The sequence below is a fragment of the Sander vitreus genome, chromosome 8, assembly GCF_031162955.1.
Source record: "Sander vitreus isolate 19-12246 chromosome 8, sanVit1, whole genome shotgun sequence".
Classification (NCBI taxonomy): domain Eukaryota; kingdom Metazoa; phylum Chordata; class Actinopteri; order Perciformes; family Percidae; genus Sander; species Sander vitreus.
The window spans coordinates 1,205,895-1,224,751 of record NC_135862.1 but is presented as its reverse complement, the minus strand read 5'-3'; the positions used below and the strand labels follow the sequence as shown (position 1 = coordinate 1,224,751).

Below are 18,857 nucleotides of genomic sequence, written 5' to 3'. Positions count from 1 at the left end.
CTGGAAGCTGCCCAGTACTACCACAGTCTGATCACATTCATACTGGAAGCTGCCCAGTACTACCACAGTCTGATCTGACCACATTCATACTGGAAGCTGCCCAGTACTACCACAGTCTGATCTGATCACATTCATACTGGAAGCTGCCCAGTACTACCACAGTCTGATCTGCTGCCACTGAGCAGCTCCAATGGAGCAGGTGGAGGTTAAGGGCCTTGCTCAAGGGCACCTCAGTGGTTGTAATGAGGGAGGGACAAGTGCTGCTCTTTCACTTTCCCCACCCAGATTTTATCCTGCCGGTCTGGGGGATTGAACCGGCGACCTCCCGGTCCCAAGCTCTCTCACAAGCCAAGCCACTGATACTGCTGTGGGGAAAAGACAGTATTAATAGGAAAATGAGATCTTTATTCCAGACTGACATTGTTACTATTCCCTGTGTTATTCCACACTGGAATGGTATCAAATACTAATACTAATACTAATACTAACAAAGTGAGACCCAGCTAAATCCTTTCTTAAAAGACACAAACAGGATATTGAGTCTAACTGCTAGTTTTGTAATAGCACATTTTCGTTTTCTTTGGTATGTTTGACTTTGAAACTGAATATGGAGGTAAACACTTTTCTTTTTTAAGATTTATTTTGGGCATTTCAGCCTTTAATGGAAGAGGACAGCTCGGGGAGAAAGGGGAGAGAGAGAGAGGGAAGACATGCAGGAAATCATCCAGGTCGGACTCAACCCTGGACCTTCTGCGTCGAGGCATACACCTCTATACATGTGCGCCTGCTCTACCCACTGAGCCAACCCTGCCACACATACATCTTTTATTTCTATATGCTAAATACCACATCCATAGGAGCAAATGCAGTGCTTCTAAACCATGCTTTTGATTGATTCATTGATTCAATTAAGGCCGTAAGAACTCTGGTTCTATACGAGTCGTGTGTGACCTCAAAAGTTTATTAATAAGGTTTTTCTCTGGCTATACCAGCCCGTCCACGTAGGCCACATGTGTCAAACAAGCTAATTTTGGCCCGACTAGTTGTGCACCAAAAAACAAATCAGGAAACTGTTTTGCATGCTGTAATTATGCAACACTGCCCTGCAGAATATGACAGATTTGCAGACTATGAGACTCAGAAGTCCCTGCAGAAAGCTGTGGTGAGCTGGGTAGCAGCTGCTAATGTTTTTATAATAATTTATACTTTTTTATTTATTTATACTCTTTATTTGAGCCCCAATGGGGAAATTACAATGTTACACTCTGTTGTTATTACACACACACACACACACACACACACACACACACACACACACACACTCAGGTCCTTTTACATGCACTAATGGAGAGATGTCAGAGTGAGTGGGCTGCGACTGCTGAACAGGAGCCATGAGTGGTTCGGGGGGGGTTCGGTGCCTTGCTCAAGGGCATCTTGGCAGTGCCCAGGAGGTGAACTGGCACCTCTCCAGCTACCAGTCCACCTCTGTATTTCGGTCCGTACGGGGACTTGAACCAGTGACCCTCTGGTTCCCAACCCAGCTCCCTACGGACTTATTGTGGACTTATTGTGATCGTCATTTCCAGTGTGGTGTTGTGGCAAAATGTGATACAATCTGTTTTAATTGAGTTATGGGAAACATACAATGTACAACAAATATGATACTAGATAAGAGATATGTATTTAGCTGGAAATAAGGAGACCTTCTTCCTCCTCGGATCACCTTCAGCTACGGCGGGCACCAAGCCAACACCTTAAGCTTAGGCGTTCAAAATGCAAGATCAGCTAAATGACTTCATCTAGTGGAAAATCCCCCAAAAAAGGTGGTGTTCAGCCTCAAAAGTAGCCAATTGAAGGTTTACACGTGTGTTTTGAAGGTGATCATTGGCGCGCTCCTCAGGAGGAGGGGCTCTCTTTTGGCAAATATAAGACGCAGTAGAACAAGGAAGTCTTTAGCTAGCTTTCTGGTACTTGCTCGGGTTTCTAGCTTTTCGAAGACTTCGTTGCAGATATGCAAAGATGTATTGTACATATACATAATATGAAATGTACAGAGTCTTTAGAGATTAGACTCCATCGTTATGAAATCATTTTTTAAAGGGGTAGAGAGGCTGGATGGAGCCCAGACACTGGTGGTGATGGAGAAGGAGCCCGAAGCCCAACGAAGGAGTAGACACAGCTGTCTGCAGGAGGAAGGCCCAGGGTGCTGTGGGTGATGGTGACCAGAGGAGGAAGAGGAGGAGGAGGAGGGCTGCACGCTTTGCCTGAAATAGGATAATATCTATAATATATATATATATATATATATTTAATGCATAGCTTTTCAAGCTTCAACAACAAAACATTCTGCAGTGCTCCGATACTAAATACATTAGATACATCAAACTACAGCACTGAGCACACGGTACTTCCTGAATGTGTAAAACATACCAGAATATGTCAACAGAAAGGCTGTTAGGAAGACATTACGTTATAAACAGAAATAATCATTATGGCCCGGCCGATTATCGATCATTATGTGATTCATTTCAACACCTCTAGGCTGTACCCCTGTATGTCGTGTATCTGACGTAATGTTGTATGTCGTCTGTGTATTTTGTGTTGTATTTGACTGTAATGATCTGTATTAAAAAACTAAAAAACAACAATTTATGATGCAAATGTCTTTAATTATGTACGTATTGTCCTGTGTGGTTCAAACATTTCTGCATATAAGCTCCAAATATGTTTAAACCTACATAAAAGACATGACAACACATCCCTATATGCTATATTCTGAAGCTTTTTACACAGGGCTGTGTTCAGATATCATTCACAGCCTCATTTATACGACATCTTATTCAGAGAAACATACAGACAGTAACTGGCTCCATCTAGCCTAGCTTAGCACAGATCCTGGAGGTAACTGGCTCCATCTAGCCTAGCTTAGCACAGATCCTGGAGGTAACTGGCTCCATCTAGCCTAGCTTAGCACAGATCCTGGAGGTAACCGGCTCCATCTAGCCTAGCTTAGCACAGATCCTGGAGGTAACTGGCTCCAGCTAGCCTAGCTTAGCACAGATCCTGGAGGTAACTGGCTCCATCTAGCCTAGCTTAGCACAGATCCTGGAGGTAACCTGCTCCATCTAGCCTAGCTTAGCACAGATCCTGGAGGTAACTGGCTCCATCTAGCCTAGCTTAGCACAGATCCTGGAGGTAACTGGCTCCATCTAGCCTAGCGTAGCACAGATCCTGGAGGTAACCGGCTCCATCTAGCCTAGCTTAGCACAGATCCTGGAGGTAACTGGCTCCATCTAGCCTAGCTTAGCACAGATCCTGGAGGTAACCGGCTCCATCTAGCCTACTGCTTCCAATAAGTGACAAAATAACGTCAACATGTTCCTGTTTACATGTGTACAAATAACCAAACTCTCAAAAAAGGCGACAAAAAGGTGAAAAAATGTGTCATCAAAAACCCTGAAAACCCTTTTGGCCCTGTTTGGGGGTAAACACGTTTTGAATGCATCACGGTCCGTAGCTTCTGGATGTTTTCGGAGTAGAAATATCTGCCGTGAGTGTTTTGCGTCTCGCGCCTCACAGCTGCAGGTCGCACATGTGCAGCATGTGGCGTGCTACGTTGTCTTTGTGGTAGCTGCTGGCGTTGTGCACCTTGATGTTGTGGTACTTGAACACCCGGGAACCTTTGACCAGGCCGTTTGGGGGTTGCAAGTTGTTGGAGTGGAGGCGGCAGACGTGACACCACATCTGATCCAGGGCCGGCGAGTAGCGTAGGAACCAGAACTTCTTCAGCCACGCCTTGCGGAAGCGGCGAGATGGGCGGCGGGGTTTACGCCGCTGCGTGTCCGCTTCCTGCTTAGGCCACGCGTCGGACCAGTCCACGTCCTGGTGGGGGGGCGAGAGAGGCTCCATCCCTACAGACACACAGACATTATAACAGATATCAGAGGCCGAGCCAGATGTGGGTGCAGCTGCAGCCATGGTCCTGCTCTACGCCCGGTATCAGTATATCAGTATCAGTATCTCTGTATCAGTATATCAGTATCAGTATATCAGTATCTCTGTATCAGTATATCAGTATCAGTATCAGTATATCAGTATCAGTATATCAGTATCTCTGTATCAGTATATCAGTATCAGTATATCTGTATCTCTGTATCAGTATATCAGTATATATCAGTATCTCTGTATCAGTATATCAGTATATCAGTATCAGTATCTCTGTATCAGTATATCAGTATCAGTATATCAGTATCTCTGTATCAGTATATCAGTATATCAGTATCAGTATATCAGTGTCTCTGTATATCAGTGTCTCTGTATCAGTATATCAGTATCAGTATATCAGTATCAGTATATCAGTATATCTGTATCAGTATATCTGTATCAGTATATCAGTATATCAGTATCAGTATATCAGTATCTCTGTATCAGTATATCTCTGTATCAGTATATCAGTGTATCAGTATATCAGTATCTCTGTATCAGTATATCAGTATATCTGTATCAGTATATCAGTATCAGTATATCAGTATCTCTGTATCAGTATATCAGTATCAGTATATCAGTATATCTGTATCAGTATATCAGTATCAGTATATCTGTATCAGTATATCAGTATCAGTATATCAGTATCTGTATCAGTATCTCTGTATCAGTATATCAGTATATCTGTATCAGTATATCAGTGTCTCTGTATCAGTATATCAGTATCAGTATATCAGTATATCAGTATATCAGTGTATCAGTATATCAGTATCAGTGTATCAGTATCAGTATATCAGTATCTCTGTATCAGTATCTCTGTATCAGTATATCAGTATCAGTATATCAGTATATCAGTAGCTCTGTATCAGTATCTCTGTATCAGTATATCTGTATCAGTATCTCTGTATCAGTATCTCTGTATCAGTATCTCTGTATCAGTATATGAGTATCTCTGTATCAGTATATCAGTATATCAGTATCTCTGTATCAGTATATCAGTATCAGTATATCAGTATCTCTGTATCAGTATATCAGTATCTCTGTATCAGTATATCAGTATCTCTGTATCAGTATATCAGTATCAGTATATCAGTATATCAGTATCTCTGTATCAGTATATCAGTATCTCTGTATCAGTATCTCAGTATCAGTATCTCTGTATCAGTATCTCTGTATCAGTATCTCTGTATCAGTATATCAGTATCTCTGTATCAGTATATCAGTATCTTTGTATATCAGTATCTCTGTATCAGTATATCAGTATCAGTATATCAGTATCTCTATCAGTATATCAGTATATCTGTATCAGTATATCAGTATCTCTGTATCAGTATCAGTATATCAGTATATCAGTATCAGTATATCAGTATATCAGTATCAGTATATCAGTATCAGTATATCAGTATATCTGTATCAGTATATCAGTATATCAGTATCAGTATCTCTGTATCAGTATATCAGTATATCTGTATCTCTATATCAGTATATCTGTATCTCTGTATCAGTATCTCTGTATCAGTATATCTGTATATCAGTATCAGTGTATCTGTATATCTGTGTCAGTATATCTGTATCAGTATATCAGTATATCTGTATCAGTATCTGTGTATCTGTATATCAGTATCTGTATTGACTTGGACTTGACCCTCTGTGGTCTTGGTCTTGACTCGGTCTCGACTAGTCCTGGTCTGGGACTAGTCCTGGTCTGGGACTAGTCTTCTGTTGTTTTTATTTTAATAAGATAATAAGAGTCATGAGATAAGAAGTCTTTATTGTCATTATTTTACACATGAACAGTTTAATGAACGCCGTTTCAAACATTTTACTAAAAATATTCAGATTTATTTTTCTAGAAACATTTTCAAGACAATTATTAAAAAAAAGATAATACTAATACCACACTGTTAAAATATTCTGTTACTGAAGTAAAAGTGTGTAAGTATCATCAGGAAAATGTAAAGTATATATATATATATATATATAAAAAAACATAAAGAAAAATCCTCCCATTTTAGGAAAGGATCCAAACAGTTGTGTGTTTAATGGTACACACACACACACACACACACACACACACACACACACACAGAGAGAGAGACACACACACACACACACACACACACACAGAGAGACACACACACACACACACACACACACACAGAGAGAGAGACAGACACACACACACAGAGAGACACACACAGAGAGAGAGAGAGACACACACACACACACACACACAGAGAGAGAGAGACACACACACAGAGAGAGAGACAGACACACACACACAGAGAGACACACACACACACACACACACAGAGAGAGAGAGAGACACACACACACACACACACACACACACACACACACACACACACACAGAGAGAGAGACACACACACACACACACACACACACACACACAGAGAGAGAGACACACACACACACACACACACACACACACACACACACAGAGAGAGAGACACACACACACACACACACACACACACACACACAGAGACACACACACACACACACACACACACACACACACACAGAGAGAGAGACACACACACACACACACACAGAGAGAGAGAGAGACACAGTTGTGTGTTTAATGGTGTCAACACTTGGACTGAAGCCCAGTACTGGAGTAAATGTACTCCGTAACATTCCAGCGCTGTGTATCGTCCATCTCTAGCTGGTGCAGCTCCACCGTTATTTCACTCTGGGGACACGTAGGATCCAACGCTTCGCTGCGTCTTTCATCGGCCGTCTTTGCACATTTCTCGCGCCGCTCTTTGCGAGACCGGTGTTCGTTCCCGATGACCGTTTGGACGATGTGGTCATTTCTCTGATGGCATCCCAGAGTTGTGAGAAAGAAGGTCTTGCAGACTCTCTGAGTGAGACCCAGCTCATCGCTGAGTTGGTAAGAAAGCATCTGCTTGCGTCGGCTGGGAACAGCAGCGCAGGAACGTAGCGCCGTCTGGCGCTGAGGGACGCAGGACGAAACCAACGCCTTCCTCCCGTCGTAGCTCATGTTGTAGTAGGCGGCGTGCAGCGCCTCCCGTCTCGCTTCGCTGATTCTTTCCCAGCACCTCTTCCGACACTTTCGGCCGCACGACTTCCCGATACTGTTGTTTTGGTCGACACGCCGACAGGGTTCCTCCTCTGGGTTTTTTGGGGGACGGGCGTCTGACTCCGAGTCTTCGCTCAACTCCGACATTTCCCGGACTTCTCCGGGCTCCAAATCAGCTTCCTGGGAGGCAAACGGTTCCTCCCGGGGGTCTGGAGCACAGATTAAAACAAATGAGCACGGGCACACGGAACCTCCACCGTCTGTCTGTCTGTCTGTGTGTGTGTGCCTGTGTCATCTGGATGTGGGTCAGACCCAACATCTGGATTGATGAGGGTCAGACCCAACATCTGGATGAGGGTCAGACCCAACATCTGGATGAGGGTCAGACCCAACATCTGGATGAGGGTCAGACCCAACATCTGGATGAGGGCCAGACCCAGACCCTACATCTGGATGAGAGCCAGACCCAACATCTGGATGAGAGCCAGACCCAACATCTGGATGAGAGCCAGACCCAACATCTGGATGAGAGCCAGACCCAACATCTGGATGAGGGCCAGACCCAACATCTGGATGAGGGCCAGACCCAGACCCAACATCTGGATGAGGGTCAGACCCAGACCCTACATCTGGATGAGAGCCAGACCCAACATCTGGATGAGGGCCAGACCCAACATCTGGATGAGGGCCAGACCCAGACCCAACATCTGGATGAGGGTCAGACCCAGACCCAACATCTGGATGAGGGTCAGACCCAGACCCAACATCTGGATGAGGGTCAGACCCAACATCTGGATGAGGGTCAGACCCAACATCTGGATGAGGGTCAGACCCAGACCCTACATCTGGATGAGAGTCAGACCCAGACCCTACATCTGGATGAGAGTCAGACCCAACACCTGGATGAGGGTCAGACCCAGACACACTGGATGAGGGTCAGACCCAGACCCAACATCTGGATGAGAGCCAGACCCAACATCTGGATGAGGGCCAGACCCAACATCTGGATGAGGGCCAGACCCAGACCCAACATCTGGATGAGGGTCAGACCCAACATCTGGATGAGAGTCAGACCCAACATCTGGATGAGAGTCAGACCCAACATCTGGATGAGAGTCAGACCCAACATCTGGATGAGAGTCAGACCCAGACCCTACATCTGGATGAGAGTCAGACCCAACATCTGGATGAGAGTCAGACCCAACATCTGGATGAGGGTCAGACCCAACATCTGGATGAGAGTCAGACCCAGACCCAACATCTGGATGAGGGCCAGAGTCAGACCCAACATCTGGATGAGAGCCAGAGTCAGACCCAACATCTGGATGAGGGTCAGACCCAACATCTGGATGAGGGTCAGACCCAACATCTGGATGAGGGCCAGACCCAGACCCTACATCTGGATGAGGGCCAGACCCTACATCTGGATGAGGGTCAGACCCTAACATCTGGATGAGGGTCAGACCCAACATCTGGATGAGGGTCAGACCCAACATCTGGATGAGAGTCAGACCCAACATCTGGATGAGAGTCAGACCCAGACCCAACATCTGGATGAGGGTCAGACCCAACATCTGGATGAAGGTCAGACCCAACATCTGGATGAGGGTCAGACCCAACATCTGGATGAGGGTCAGACCCAACATCTGGATGAGGGTCAGACCCAGACCAACATCTGGATGAGAGTCAGACCCAACATCTGGATGAGAGTCAGACCCAGACCCAACATCTGGATGAGAGTCAGACCCAACATCTGGATGAGAGTCAGACCCAACATCTGGATGAGAGTCAGACCCAGACCCAACATCTGGATGAGGGTCAGACCCAACATCTGGATGAGGGTCAGACCCAACATCTGGATGAGGGTCAGACCCAACATCTGGATGAGGGTCAGACCCAACATCTGCTTTCAACGTTTTATTTTTTTTTAAAAAAGATTTATTTTACTTTTTTTTTTGGACATTTGCTGCTTTTTAAAAATGTTTTTATTTATTCTTACATTTTTTTTCTCCCCACGCTTTTAATGTTTCTTTTTGTAAACGTCAGAAAAACAACAATCGTGTATTTAGGGGCCAGTTACAATTCAGACATGTAGACTTCTGTCGGAGCGGAGAGAAACCCTAACCTTAATGTTGGACCTGCAGCCCTGACTTCATCCTTATTATTTAATAATGAGCTACTATTCCCGTAGCACCTTCTCATGGTCACACGGCCATCCATACAGACCTCTGATCACTGCACCAACTCTACATTTCTGTGAAAGATATATGTATGTATGTGTGATATATGTATGTATGTGTGATATATGTATGTGTGATATATGTGTGTATGTGTGATATATGTATGTGTGATATATGTGTGTATGTGTGATATGTGATATATGTGTGAATGTGTGATATGTGATATATGTGTGAATGTGTGATATATGTGTGATATATGTGTGATATGTATGTATGTGTGATATGTATGTATGTGTGATGTGTGTATGTGTGATATATGTATGTATGTGTGATATATGTATGTATGTGTGATATATGTATGTATGTGTGATATATGTGTGTATGTGTGATATATGTGTGTATGTGTGATATATGTATGTATGTGTGATATATGTGTGTATGTGTGATATATGTGTATGTGTGATATGTGTGATATATGTGTGTATGTGATATATGTGTGAATGTGTGATATATGTGTGATATATGTGTATGTGTGATATGTGTGATATATGTGTATGTGTGATATGTGTGATATATGTGTGTATGTGTATGTGTGATATATGTGTGTATGTGTGATATATGTGTGTATGTGTGATATATGTGTGTATGTGTGATATGTGTGTATGTGATATATGTGTGTATGTGTGATATATGTGTGTATGTGTGATATATGTATGTATGTGTGCTATATGTATGTGTGATATATGTGTGTATGTGTGATATATGTGTGTATGTGTGATATATGTGTGTATGTGTGATATATGTGTGATATATGTGTATGTGTGATATGTGTGATATATGTGTGTATGTGTGATATGTGTGTATGTGTGATATATGTGTGTATGTGTGATATATGTGTGTATGTGTGATGTATGTATGTGTGATATATGTGTGTGTGATATATGTATGTATGTGTGATATATGTATGTATGCTATATGTATGTATGCTATATGTGTGTGTGATATATGTATGTATGTATGCTATATGTATGTGTGATATATGTATGTATGTGTGATATATGTGTGTATGTGTGATATATGTGTGTATGTGTGATATATGTGTGTATGTGTGATATGTGTGTATGTGTGATATATGTGTGTATGTGTGATATATGTGTGTATGTGTGATATATGTGTGTATGTGTGATATATGTATGTATGTGTGATATATGTATGTATGCTATATGTATGTGTGATATATGTGTGTGTGATATATGTATGTATGTGTGATATATGTATGTATGCTATATGTATGTATGCTATATGTGTGTGTGATATATGTATGTATGTGTGATATATGTATGTGTGATATATGTGTGTGTGATATATGTGTGCGTGATGTATGTGTGTTTGTTGTGTTATGGTTGTCTAAGCTACTGGATGCTTAAAATTTTGCTCGGGATGAATAAAGCATCCATCCACTTATCCACCCACCCACCCACCCACCCATCATCCACCCATCCATCATCCATCATCCATCCACCCACCCACCCATCATCCATCCATCACATCCATCCATCCCACCCATCATCCATCCATCCACCACCCATCCACCCATCATCCACCCACCCACCCACCCATCATCCATCCATCCACCATCCATCCATCCATCATCCATCCCATCCATCACCCATCCCATCATCCACCCATCCATCCCATCCATCCATCCCACCCACCCACCCACCCACCCATCATCCACCCATCCATCCATCCATCATCCATCCATCCACCCACCCATCCATCCACCCATCATCCATCCATCCACCCACCCACCCATCCATCCATCCATCCATCATCCATCCATCATCCATCCACCCACCCATCATCCATCCATCATCCATCCATCATCCATCCATCATCCATCCACCCATCATCCATCCATCCATCATCCATCCATCCACCCATCATCCATCCATCCATCATCCATCCATCCATCCACCCATCATCCATCCATCCATCATCCATCCATCCATCCACCCATCATCCATCCATCCATCATCCATCCATCCATCCACCACCCATCCATCCATCCATCCACCCATCATCCATCCATCATCCATCCATCATCCATCCATCCATCCATCCACCCATCCATCCATCCATCCATCCACCCATCATCCATCCATCCATCCACCCATCATACATCTATCATCCACCCATCAATCCACCCACCCATCATCCATCCATCATCCATCAATCCATCCACCCACCTATCCATCCACCCATCATACATCTATCATCCACCCATCAATCCACCCACCCATCATCCATCCATCATCCATCAATCCATCCACCCATCATCCACCCATCAATCATCCACCCATCAATCCACCCACCCATAGTTGCCCGGTTATGTATCTTTAGTTTCCTGAGACTTACATGCAGACCCGTCCTCCTTGGCGGGCGCGCTCCAGCGACTCTGCTGAGACGTTTCGGGGACCGTAGAAACCTCCATGTACTCTGGTTCCTCCTTGAGACACGACAGCTTCTCTTCCAGCTCCGTGTTCCTCGTCTGCAGCTGGACGCAGCTCAGACTGGAGGAGGAGGAGGAGGAGGAGGAAGAAGAGGAGGAAGAGGAGGAGGAGGAGGACGACTCCTCGCAGGTCTGCTTCTCCTCCTTCACCGATGGCAGGTTAACGTTCAGCTGCACGTCGTACTCCCAGGACCCGCAGGGCGGCCGCCGCGCTGACAGAGCCCGGGACCGGCTGTAGGCGTCCAGAGAAGCTTCCAGAGCGCCTCTGAACAAATCCTGAAACATGTATTTTAACTTGTTAGTTCATCCTAGTAGGGATGGGTATCGGATAACAATATTGGATACTGGCACCCTGCGTTTTCTCTGGCTTTGTGGAAGACTTAAGCGTGTTTTACAGTAGCTGCAGCCCAGCTGGCGCGCGCATATGTGACGTCATGAAATCTCCCTAACTGTTTATACCCGCGCTGGTGGTCGCGACACTAGCTGCAGTCTTCTCCTGAACAGAGGGGGCGCTAATGAGGAAAGGCTACCTTTACTATTTCTACGGACTAGAAGAAGGAGAAAAAGGTAAACAACGGCAGAACTGGCAGCAGCATTGACGTCAATGCTTGGATCTGATTGGATGAGCTACTTGGTAGCTCATCCAATCAGATCGTCAAATTGTCGCGCGACAGGTTGGGATGGCGACTGTAACGAGGCGTTTAGGTGCGTATTTGGCGGTATCAGAAAAGCCTCCGATAACAAATCCTCAAACCTTTGAGGTTGACAAAAACATGGTTACTGTCACAACTACATTGTACACATTTAAGAAGAGTGAGAGTGTGTCTCTCTCTGTGTGTGTGTGTGTGTGTCTCTCTCTGTGTGTGTGTGTGTCTCTGTGTGTGTGTGTGTGTCTCTGTGTGTGTGTGTGTGTGTCTCTGTGTGTGTTCTCTCTGTGTGTGTGTGTGTGTCTCTCTCTGTGTGTGTGTGTGTGTCTCTGTGTGTGTGTCTGTATGTGTGTGTGTCTGTATGTAGTGTGTGTGTCTTTGTGTGTCTGTGTGTGTGTGTGTGTGTGTGTGTGTGTGTGTGTGTGTCTCTGTGTGTGTGTGTGTGTGTGTGTGTGTCTCTCTCTCTGTGTGTGTGTGTGTCTCTGTGTGTGTGTCTCTGTGTGTGTGTGTGTGTCTCTGTCTCTGTGTGTGTGTGTGTGTGTGTCTGTGTGTGTGTGTGTGTGTGTCTCTGTGTGTGTGTGTGTGTGTCTCTGTGTGTGTGTGTGTGTGTGTCTCTGTGTGTGTCTCTCTCTGTGTGTGTGTGTGTCTCTCTCTGTGTGTGTGTGTGTGTCTCTCTGTGTGTGTGTGTGTGTGTGTGTGTGTGTCTGTGTGTGTGTGTGTGTGTGTGTGTGTGTGTGTGTGTGTGTGTCTCTCTGTGTGTGTGTGTGTGTCTCTCTGTGTGTCTCTGTGTGTGTGTGTGTGTGTGTCTCTGTGTGTGTGTCTTTGTGTGTGTGTGTGTGTGTGTGTGTGTCTCTGTGTGTGTCTCTTAGAGAAGCTGAGTTTGACCCTCCTGCTTTAAACCAATCAGTCTTCTTGGTTCAAGGTTTTTGTCGTTTTTCTCAACGTTCTTGTGTTTGTTTTTCACGTTGAACTTTTGATCATCATTTGTTGTTTTCTTACTTTCTAAATTACATTATTTATTTTTTTGTTATCTGAAAGTGAAAGTATTAGTTGTGCTCGTACTCTGAAGCTGACGTCCGTCTTCTTCTCAGTTTGTCCGAGTGTCTCGTCTCCAGGCTGCTGGCTGAAGTTGGGTTTACGTTGCAGAGCTGCCTGCAGCAGAGATCTAACTTCTCTCCAGGGACGGACCGCTGGCTTCTCTGCACCTCAAACACAACACAGTCACATTTACACGTCTATTTTACACCTCAAACACAACACAGTCACATTTACACGTCTATTTTAGGATCCAGAAATTAAGACTACGATCTAAAAACCTAACACTCTGACTTTACTTTCAAGAGATATTTGTATTTGTGTGTGTGTCTGTGTGTGGATGTGTGTTTGTGTGTGTGTTGCTCTCTCTGTGTGTGTGTGTGTGTGTGTGTGTGTGTGTGTGTCATCCACACAAACACACACACACAGAGCAACACACACAGACATCCACACACACACACACACACACCCACACACACACACACAAAGACACACACACACACACACACACACACACACACACACACAGACATCCACACACACACAGAGAGCAACACACACAGACATCCACACACACACACACAGACATCCACACGTCACACACACACACACACACACACACAGACATCCACACACACACACAGACATCCACACACACACAGACATCACACACACAGACACAGAGAGACACACACACAGACATCCACACACACACACACACACAGACATCCACACACACACACACACATCACACACACACACACAGAGACACAGAGCACACACAGACATCCACACACACAGACACACAGAGAGCAACACACACAGACATCCACATACACACACATCACATACACACACATCACACAGACACACACATCCACACACACACACACACACACACACACACACAGAGACACACACACACAGACATCCACACACATCACGCACCCACGCACACAGACATCCACGCACACACAGACATCCACACACACACAGACATCCACACACACAGACATCCACACACACACAGAGAGCAACACACACAGACACCACACACACACACACAGACATCCACACACACACACACAAAGACACACACACACACAGACATCCACACACACACAGACATCCACACACACACAGACATCCACACACACACACAGACATCCACACACACACACACACACATCCACACACACACACAGACATCCACACACACACACACACACACACACACACACACACACACACACACACACACAACGGTGAATGCTGTGCATCGAGCCTCCATATAATCTTAAATCCCGTTGTAGTTTCAGATAAACTGAAGGCCGTCTCACCTCCTGCTGCTGCTGCTGTTCTGGTCTCAGTCTGGTGTGAAGGTCTTGTCTCGGGGGGGGTGCATCGTTGCTGCGGGTCTCTGTCCTCCTGCCGCACCGACCGTAGCAGCCGGGTGGTGCGTCGGTGGTTTGGCTCTCTGTGATCCAGGTGCAGCGATGGGACCCAGTCTGGATCCGACTCCAGCATTTCATACGCTGGTTTACCTGCAAACACACCAAAAGAAAAGAGAACCACTTACAACTCACGATACGTTTGTTGACTGGGAATACCGTGTGTGTGTGTGTGTGTGTGTGTGTGTGTGTGTGTGTGTGTGTGTGTGTGTGTGTGTGTGTAAGACGTCTATATTCCGATTGGTTGCAGCTGAACCACGTCATAGCTCATTACCATAAAGTAGACCTAAAGTTCACCTTTCTGATTGACGCTCTGGTTGCTCAAACCGCCCAAAACGCTCCTTGCAGCTGAGAGAAGCAGCTTCCATTGAAGATGAATGACTTCCGGTATCTTTAGAAGCTCAAGTCGGCGGCGGTGTGGACGTACAGTAAATGCTTGTTGAAAACTAAAGGCTTTCTTCTTCATAAAACGAGTCGGACATCATCACAGTTTCATTCATTTACATCAGTAAGCTAGAGGACAGCGTCTCTCTCAACATGACCTGCGCGAAAGAGAACACGAAAATGAATGCGTCTCGAGCACATTTACAACCAAAGTGACGCCCATGACCTTTGCTTAAATAACACAGGATGTGAATACTACTTCCTCCGCTGCATGTCATACAGCGTATTGTGTCAATAAGCCCGTTTTCTGATTCAGACTGTGCGTAACTTCTGGCCATAGCTGTATCCCTTCTAACCACAACGGTCGTCTACTGTGTTTAACTGTCCTGTTGTCTTTGGGTCAAAGTTAACCCGTTTTCTAAATGTCTATCTCAGAAATATGTATTTATTTGTAACTACCATATATTAATATATATATATATATGTTACTACAATATATATTTTGGGACTGCCCAGTAATCCTTGCGTATTGGAAAGATATTAAAGAAGAGATGGAGATGATGGTTTTCTTGCTGGGTGTTATATCAGTTGATGTTTTCAATACTGACCAAAGATATATTTTATGTGTATTACTACTAATTGCCAAAAAAAACATTACTGCTAATTGGAAGTCTGTGAAATCACCAACTGTAACTGAATGGAAACGGAGACTAAAACAGATTTATATGATGGAAAGAATGACTGCATCATTACAATTGAAATCTGACCTTTTTAATCAGAGATGGCACATGGTTAAAGAATATTTAAATGTATAAATATATTATATAATTTTATAAAAATATAAAAATAATATAAAAAGAATTAAAAAATAAATAATAAAAAGAATTAAAAATTAAATAAAAAATAATAAAAAGAATTAAAAATTAAATAAATAAAATAAATAATAAAAAAATATATATGTATATATACACATACACATACATACACACACACACACATATATGCACACACATAATATATATATATATATATGTATATATATATATGTGTGTATATATATATATATATATACACACATATATACATATATACACACACATATATACATATATATATATATACACACACACACACATATATATATATATACATATACACACACACATATATATATATATACATATACACACACATATACACACACACACATCACACATATATACATACACACATATATATATACATATATATATACATATACACACACACACATTATATATATATATATATATATATATATATATATATATATATATATATATATATATATATATATACATACATATGTGTGTGTATGTATATATATGTGTGTGATGATATATATATATGTGTATATACACACAGAATATTTTTTATTTATTATTATTTCTCTGTATTATTCCTGTTATTTTATCACTTGTCTCAGATAGATAGATGTGTATATATATATATATATATATATAAAATAATTAACATTTGAAAAAACATTTTTTTGAAACTGAACCCGACTGAAAGTCGACATATAATAGACCTTTCTTTGATTATCCTCCTTTAATATTAGTCTAAATCATTCATAATTCCTGCTTTTTTAAATAAAAGAATTTCCTAAAAATTAGGTTTTATTGACCATGATATTCCAAAAATAAGTGTAAAACTAGTAATAAGTTGGTGTTAGTGGCGTTCATACATGGTAGTGAAAGGAAGCGTTATATGTAAAAATAATAATAATAATAATAATAATAATAATAACCAATAAGCACCGAAAATGTCGGAAAAAAGAGTGAAAACGTCATAAAAAGTGTTGATTTTTTGGTTTTAACAGGTGGGTTAAAACTGACCCGAGTGGAAGTGTCTGGAGCAGACTCTCATGGAGGTGGGGATGCGGGTGAAGGTGACGTCCGGCCGGCCGACGGCAGCCACCCAGGCCGCCCTCCGGCGCTCCGTGAGCCGGGAGATCTGCGCCCCTTCGTGCGTCCTCCAGGCGGGGAAACAGTGGAACGTGAGTCCGTTGGGGATCTTCCTCCCGCGGTGGTCGTGAGACTTACGGCAGCAGTTCATGACGCAGCAGTTCATGACGCAGCAGTTTCTGCCTCCCATTCATTAAAAATATAGATATTTTTAAACGTTTAAACGTTATGTTATGAAAACAAACGTTGAGCCGAGCTAAACAAATAGCTGCTAACAGTTACGGCTAATCTCCCAGAGCACACTGCGGCGCGACGTCATCTCACGTCACTTTTACAACGTGAAGTTATATTTAAACATTAAAATGACTCTGCGGACTGCCGTACAGCCTCTTTAATGTGCCTGGTTTACACCCTGTATTGTTCATGTTTGTCTGTATGTATTTACTGAATGGCCTATTGTCATGCATGATATTTATTTCATCATTTTGTTAATAATTGTGAAAAGCAGGGCGGTGTACCGAGCCCCTGAAGCCAAAAAAAAAAAATCAAAAGACATTCATTCTCATCTTAATTAACCCTACTGTTGTCTGTGGGTCAAATGTGACCCATTTTCTAAAAGTCTATATCAGAAATTTGGGTTTCTTTTGAACTTCCTTGGATGATTCCATACAACGTGAACGTAGATGAACGTGGATGAACGTGGATGAACGTGGATGAACGTAGATGAACTTGGATGAACGCGGATGTACGCGGATGAACGTAGATGAACGTAGATGAACGTGGATGTACGTGGATGAACGTGGATGAACGTAGATGAACTAGGATGTACGTGGATGAACGTGGATGAACGTGGATGTACGTGGATGAACGCGGATGTACGTAGATGTACGTGGATGAACGTAGATGAACGTAGATGAACTAGGATGTACGTGGATGAACGTGGATGAACGTAGATGAACTAGGATGTACGTAGATGTACGTAGATGTACGTGGATGAACGTAGACGTACGCAGATGTACGTGGATGTACGTGGATGAACGTAGACGTACGCAGATGTACGTAGATGTACGTGGATGAACGTGGATGAACGTGGATGTACGCAGATGTACGTAGATGTACGCGGATGAACGTGGATGAACGTGGATGAACGTGGATGAACGTGGATGAACGTAGACGTACGCAGATGTACGTGGATGTACGTGGATGAACGTAGACGTACGCAGATGAACGTGGATGAACGTGGATGTACGCAGATGTACGTAGATGTACGTGGATGAACGTAGATGAACGTGGATGTACGCAGATGTACGTAGATGTACGCGGATGTAGATGTACGTGGATGAACGTGGATGTACGTAGATGAACGTGGATGAACGTGGATGTACGTAGATGTACGTGGATGTACGTAGATGTACACGGATGTACGTAGATGTACGTAGATGTACGTAGATGTACGTAGATGTACGTAGATGAACGTAGATGTACGTGGATGTACGTAGATGTACGCAGATGTACGTAGATGTACGTGGATGAACGTAGACGTACGCAGATGTACGTAGATGTACGTAGATGTACGCAGATGTACGTGGATGAACGCAGATGTACGTAGATGTACGTAGATGTACGTGGATGAACGTAGATGTACGTAGA

General features: G+C 43.3%; 1 protein-coding gene across 5 annotated transcripts in view; it reads right to left on the bottom strand.

The window, feature by feature from the left end:
- Positions 1-3,129: 3,129 nt before the first annotated feature.
- Positions 3,130-18,857, bottom strand: part of LOC144521736 (uncharacterized) — a 21,302-nt gene continuing 5,574 nt past the window's right edge. The window contains exons 3-7 of one of the 5 annotated variants that reach the window (XM_078256312.1): positions 17,139-17,390; positions 14,767-14,970; positions 13,454-13,596; positions 11,651-12,020; positions 3,130-3,911 (exon numbers count right to left, since the gene is read on the bottom strand). In XM_078256312.1, coding sequence (XP_078112438.1) covers positions 3,574-3,911; positions 11,651-12,020; positions 13,454-13,596; positions 14,767-14,970; positions 17,139-17,390 — 1,307 coding nt within the window. In that variant the 3' untranslated portion in view covers positions 3,130-3,573. Of the gene's footprint in view, positions 3,912-5,735; positions 7,262-11,650; positions 12,021-13,453; positions 13,597-14,766; positions 14,971-17,138; positions 17,391-18,857 lie in introns of those variants that run through there. The other 4 variants (XM_078256309.1, XM_078256310.1, XM_078256313.1 and 1 more) reach the window with 4 other exon arrangements.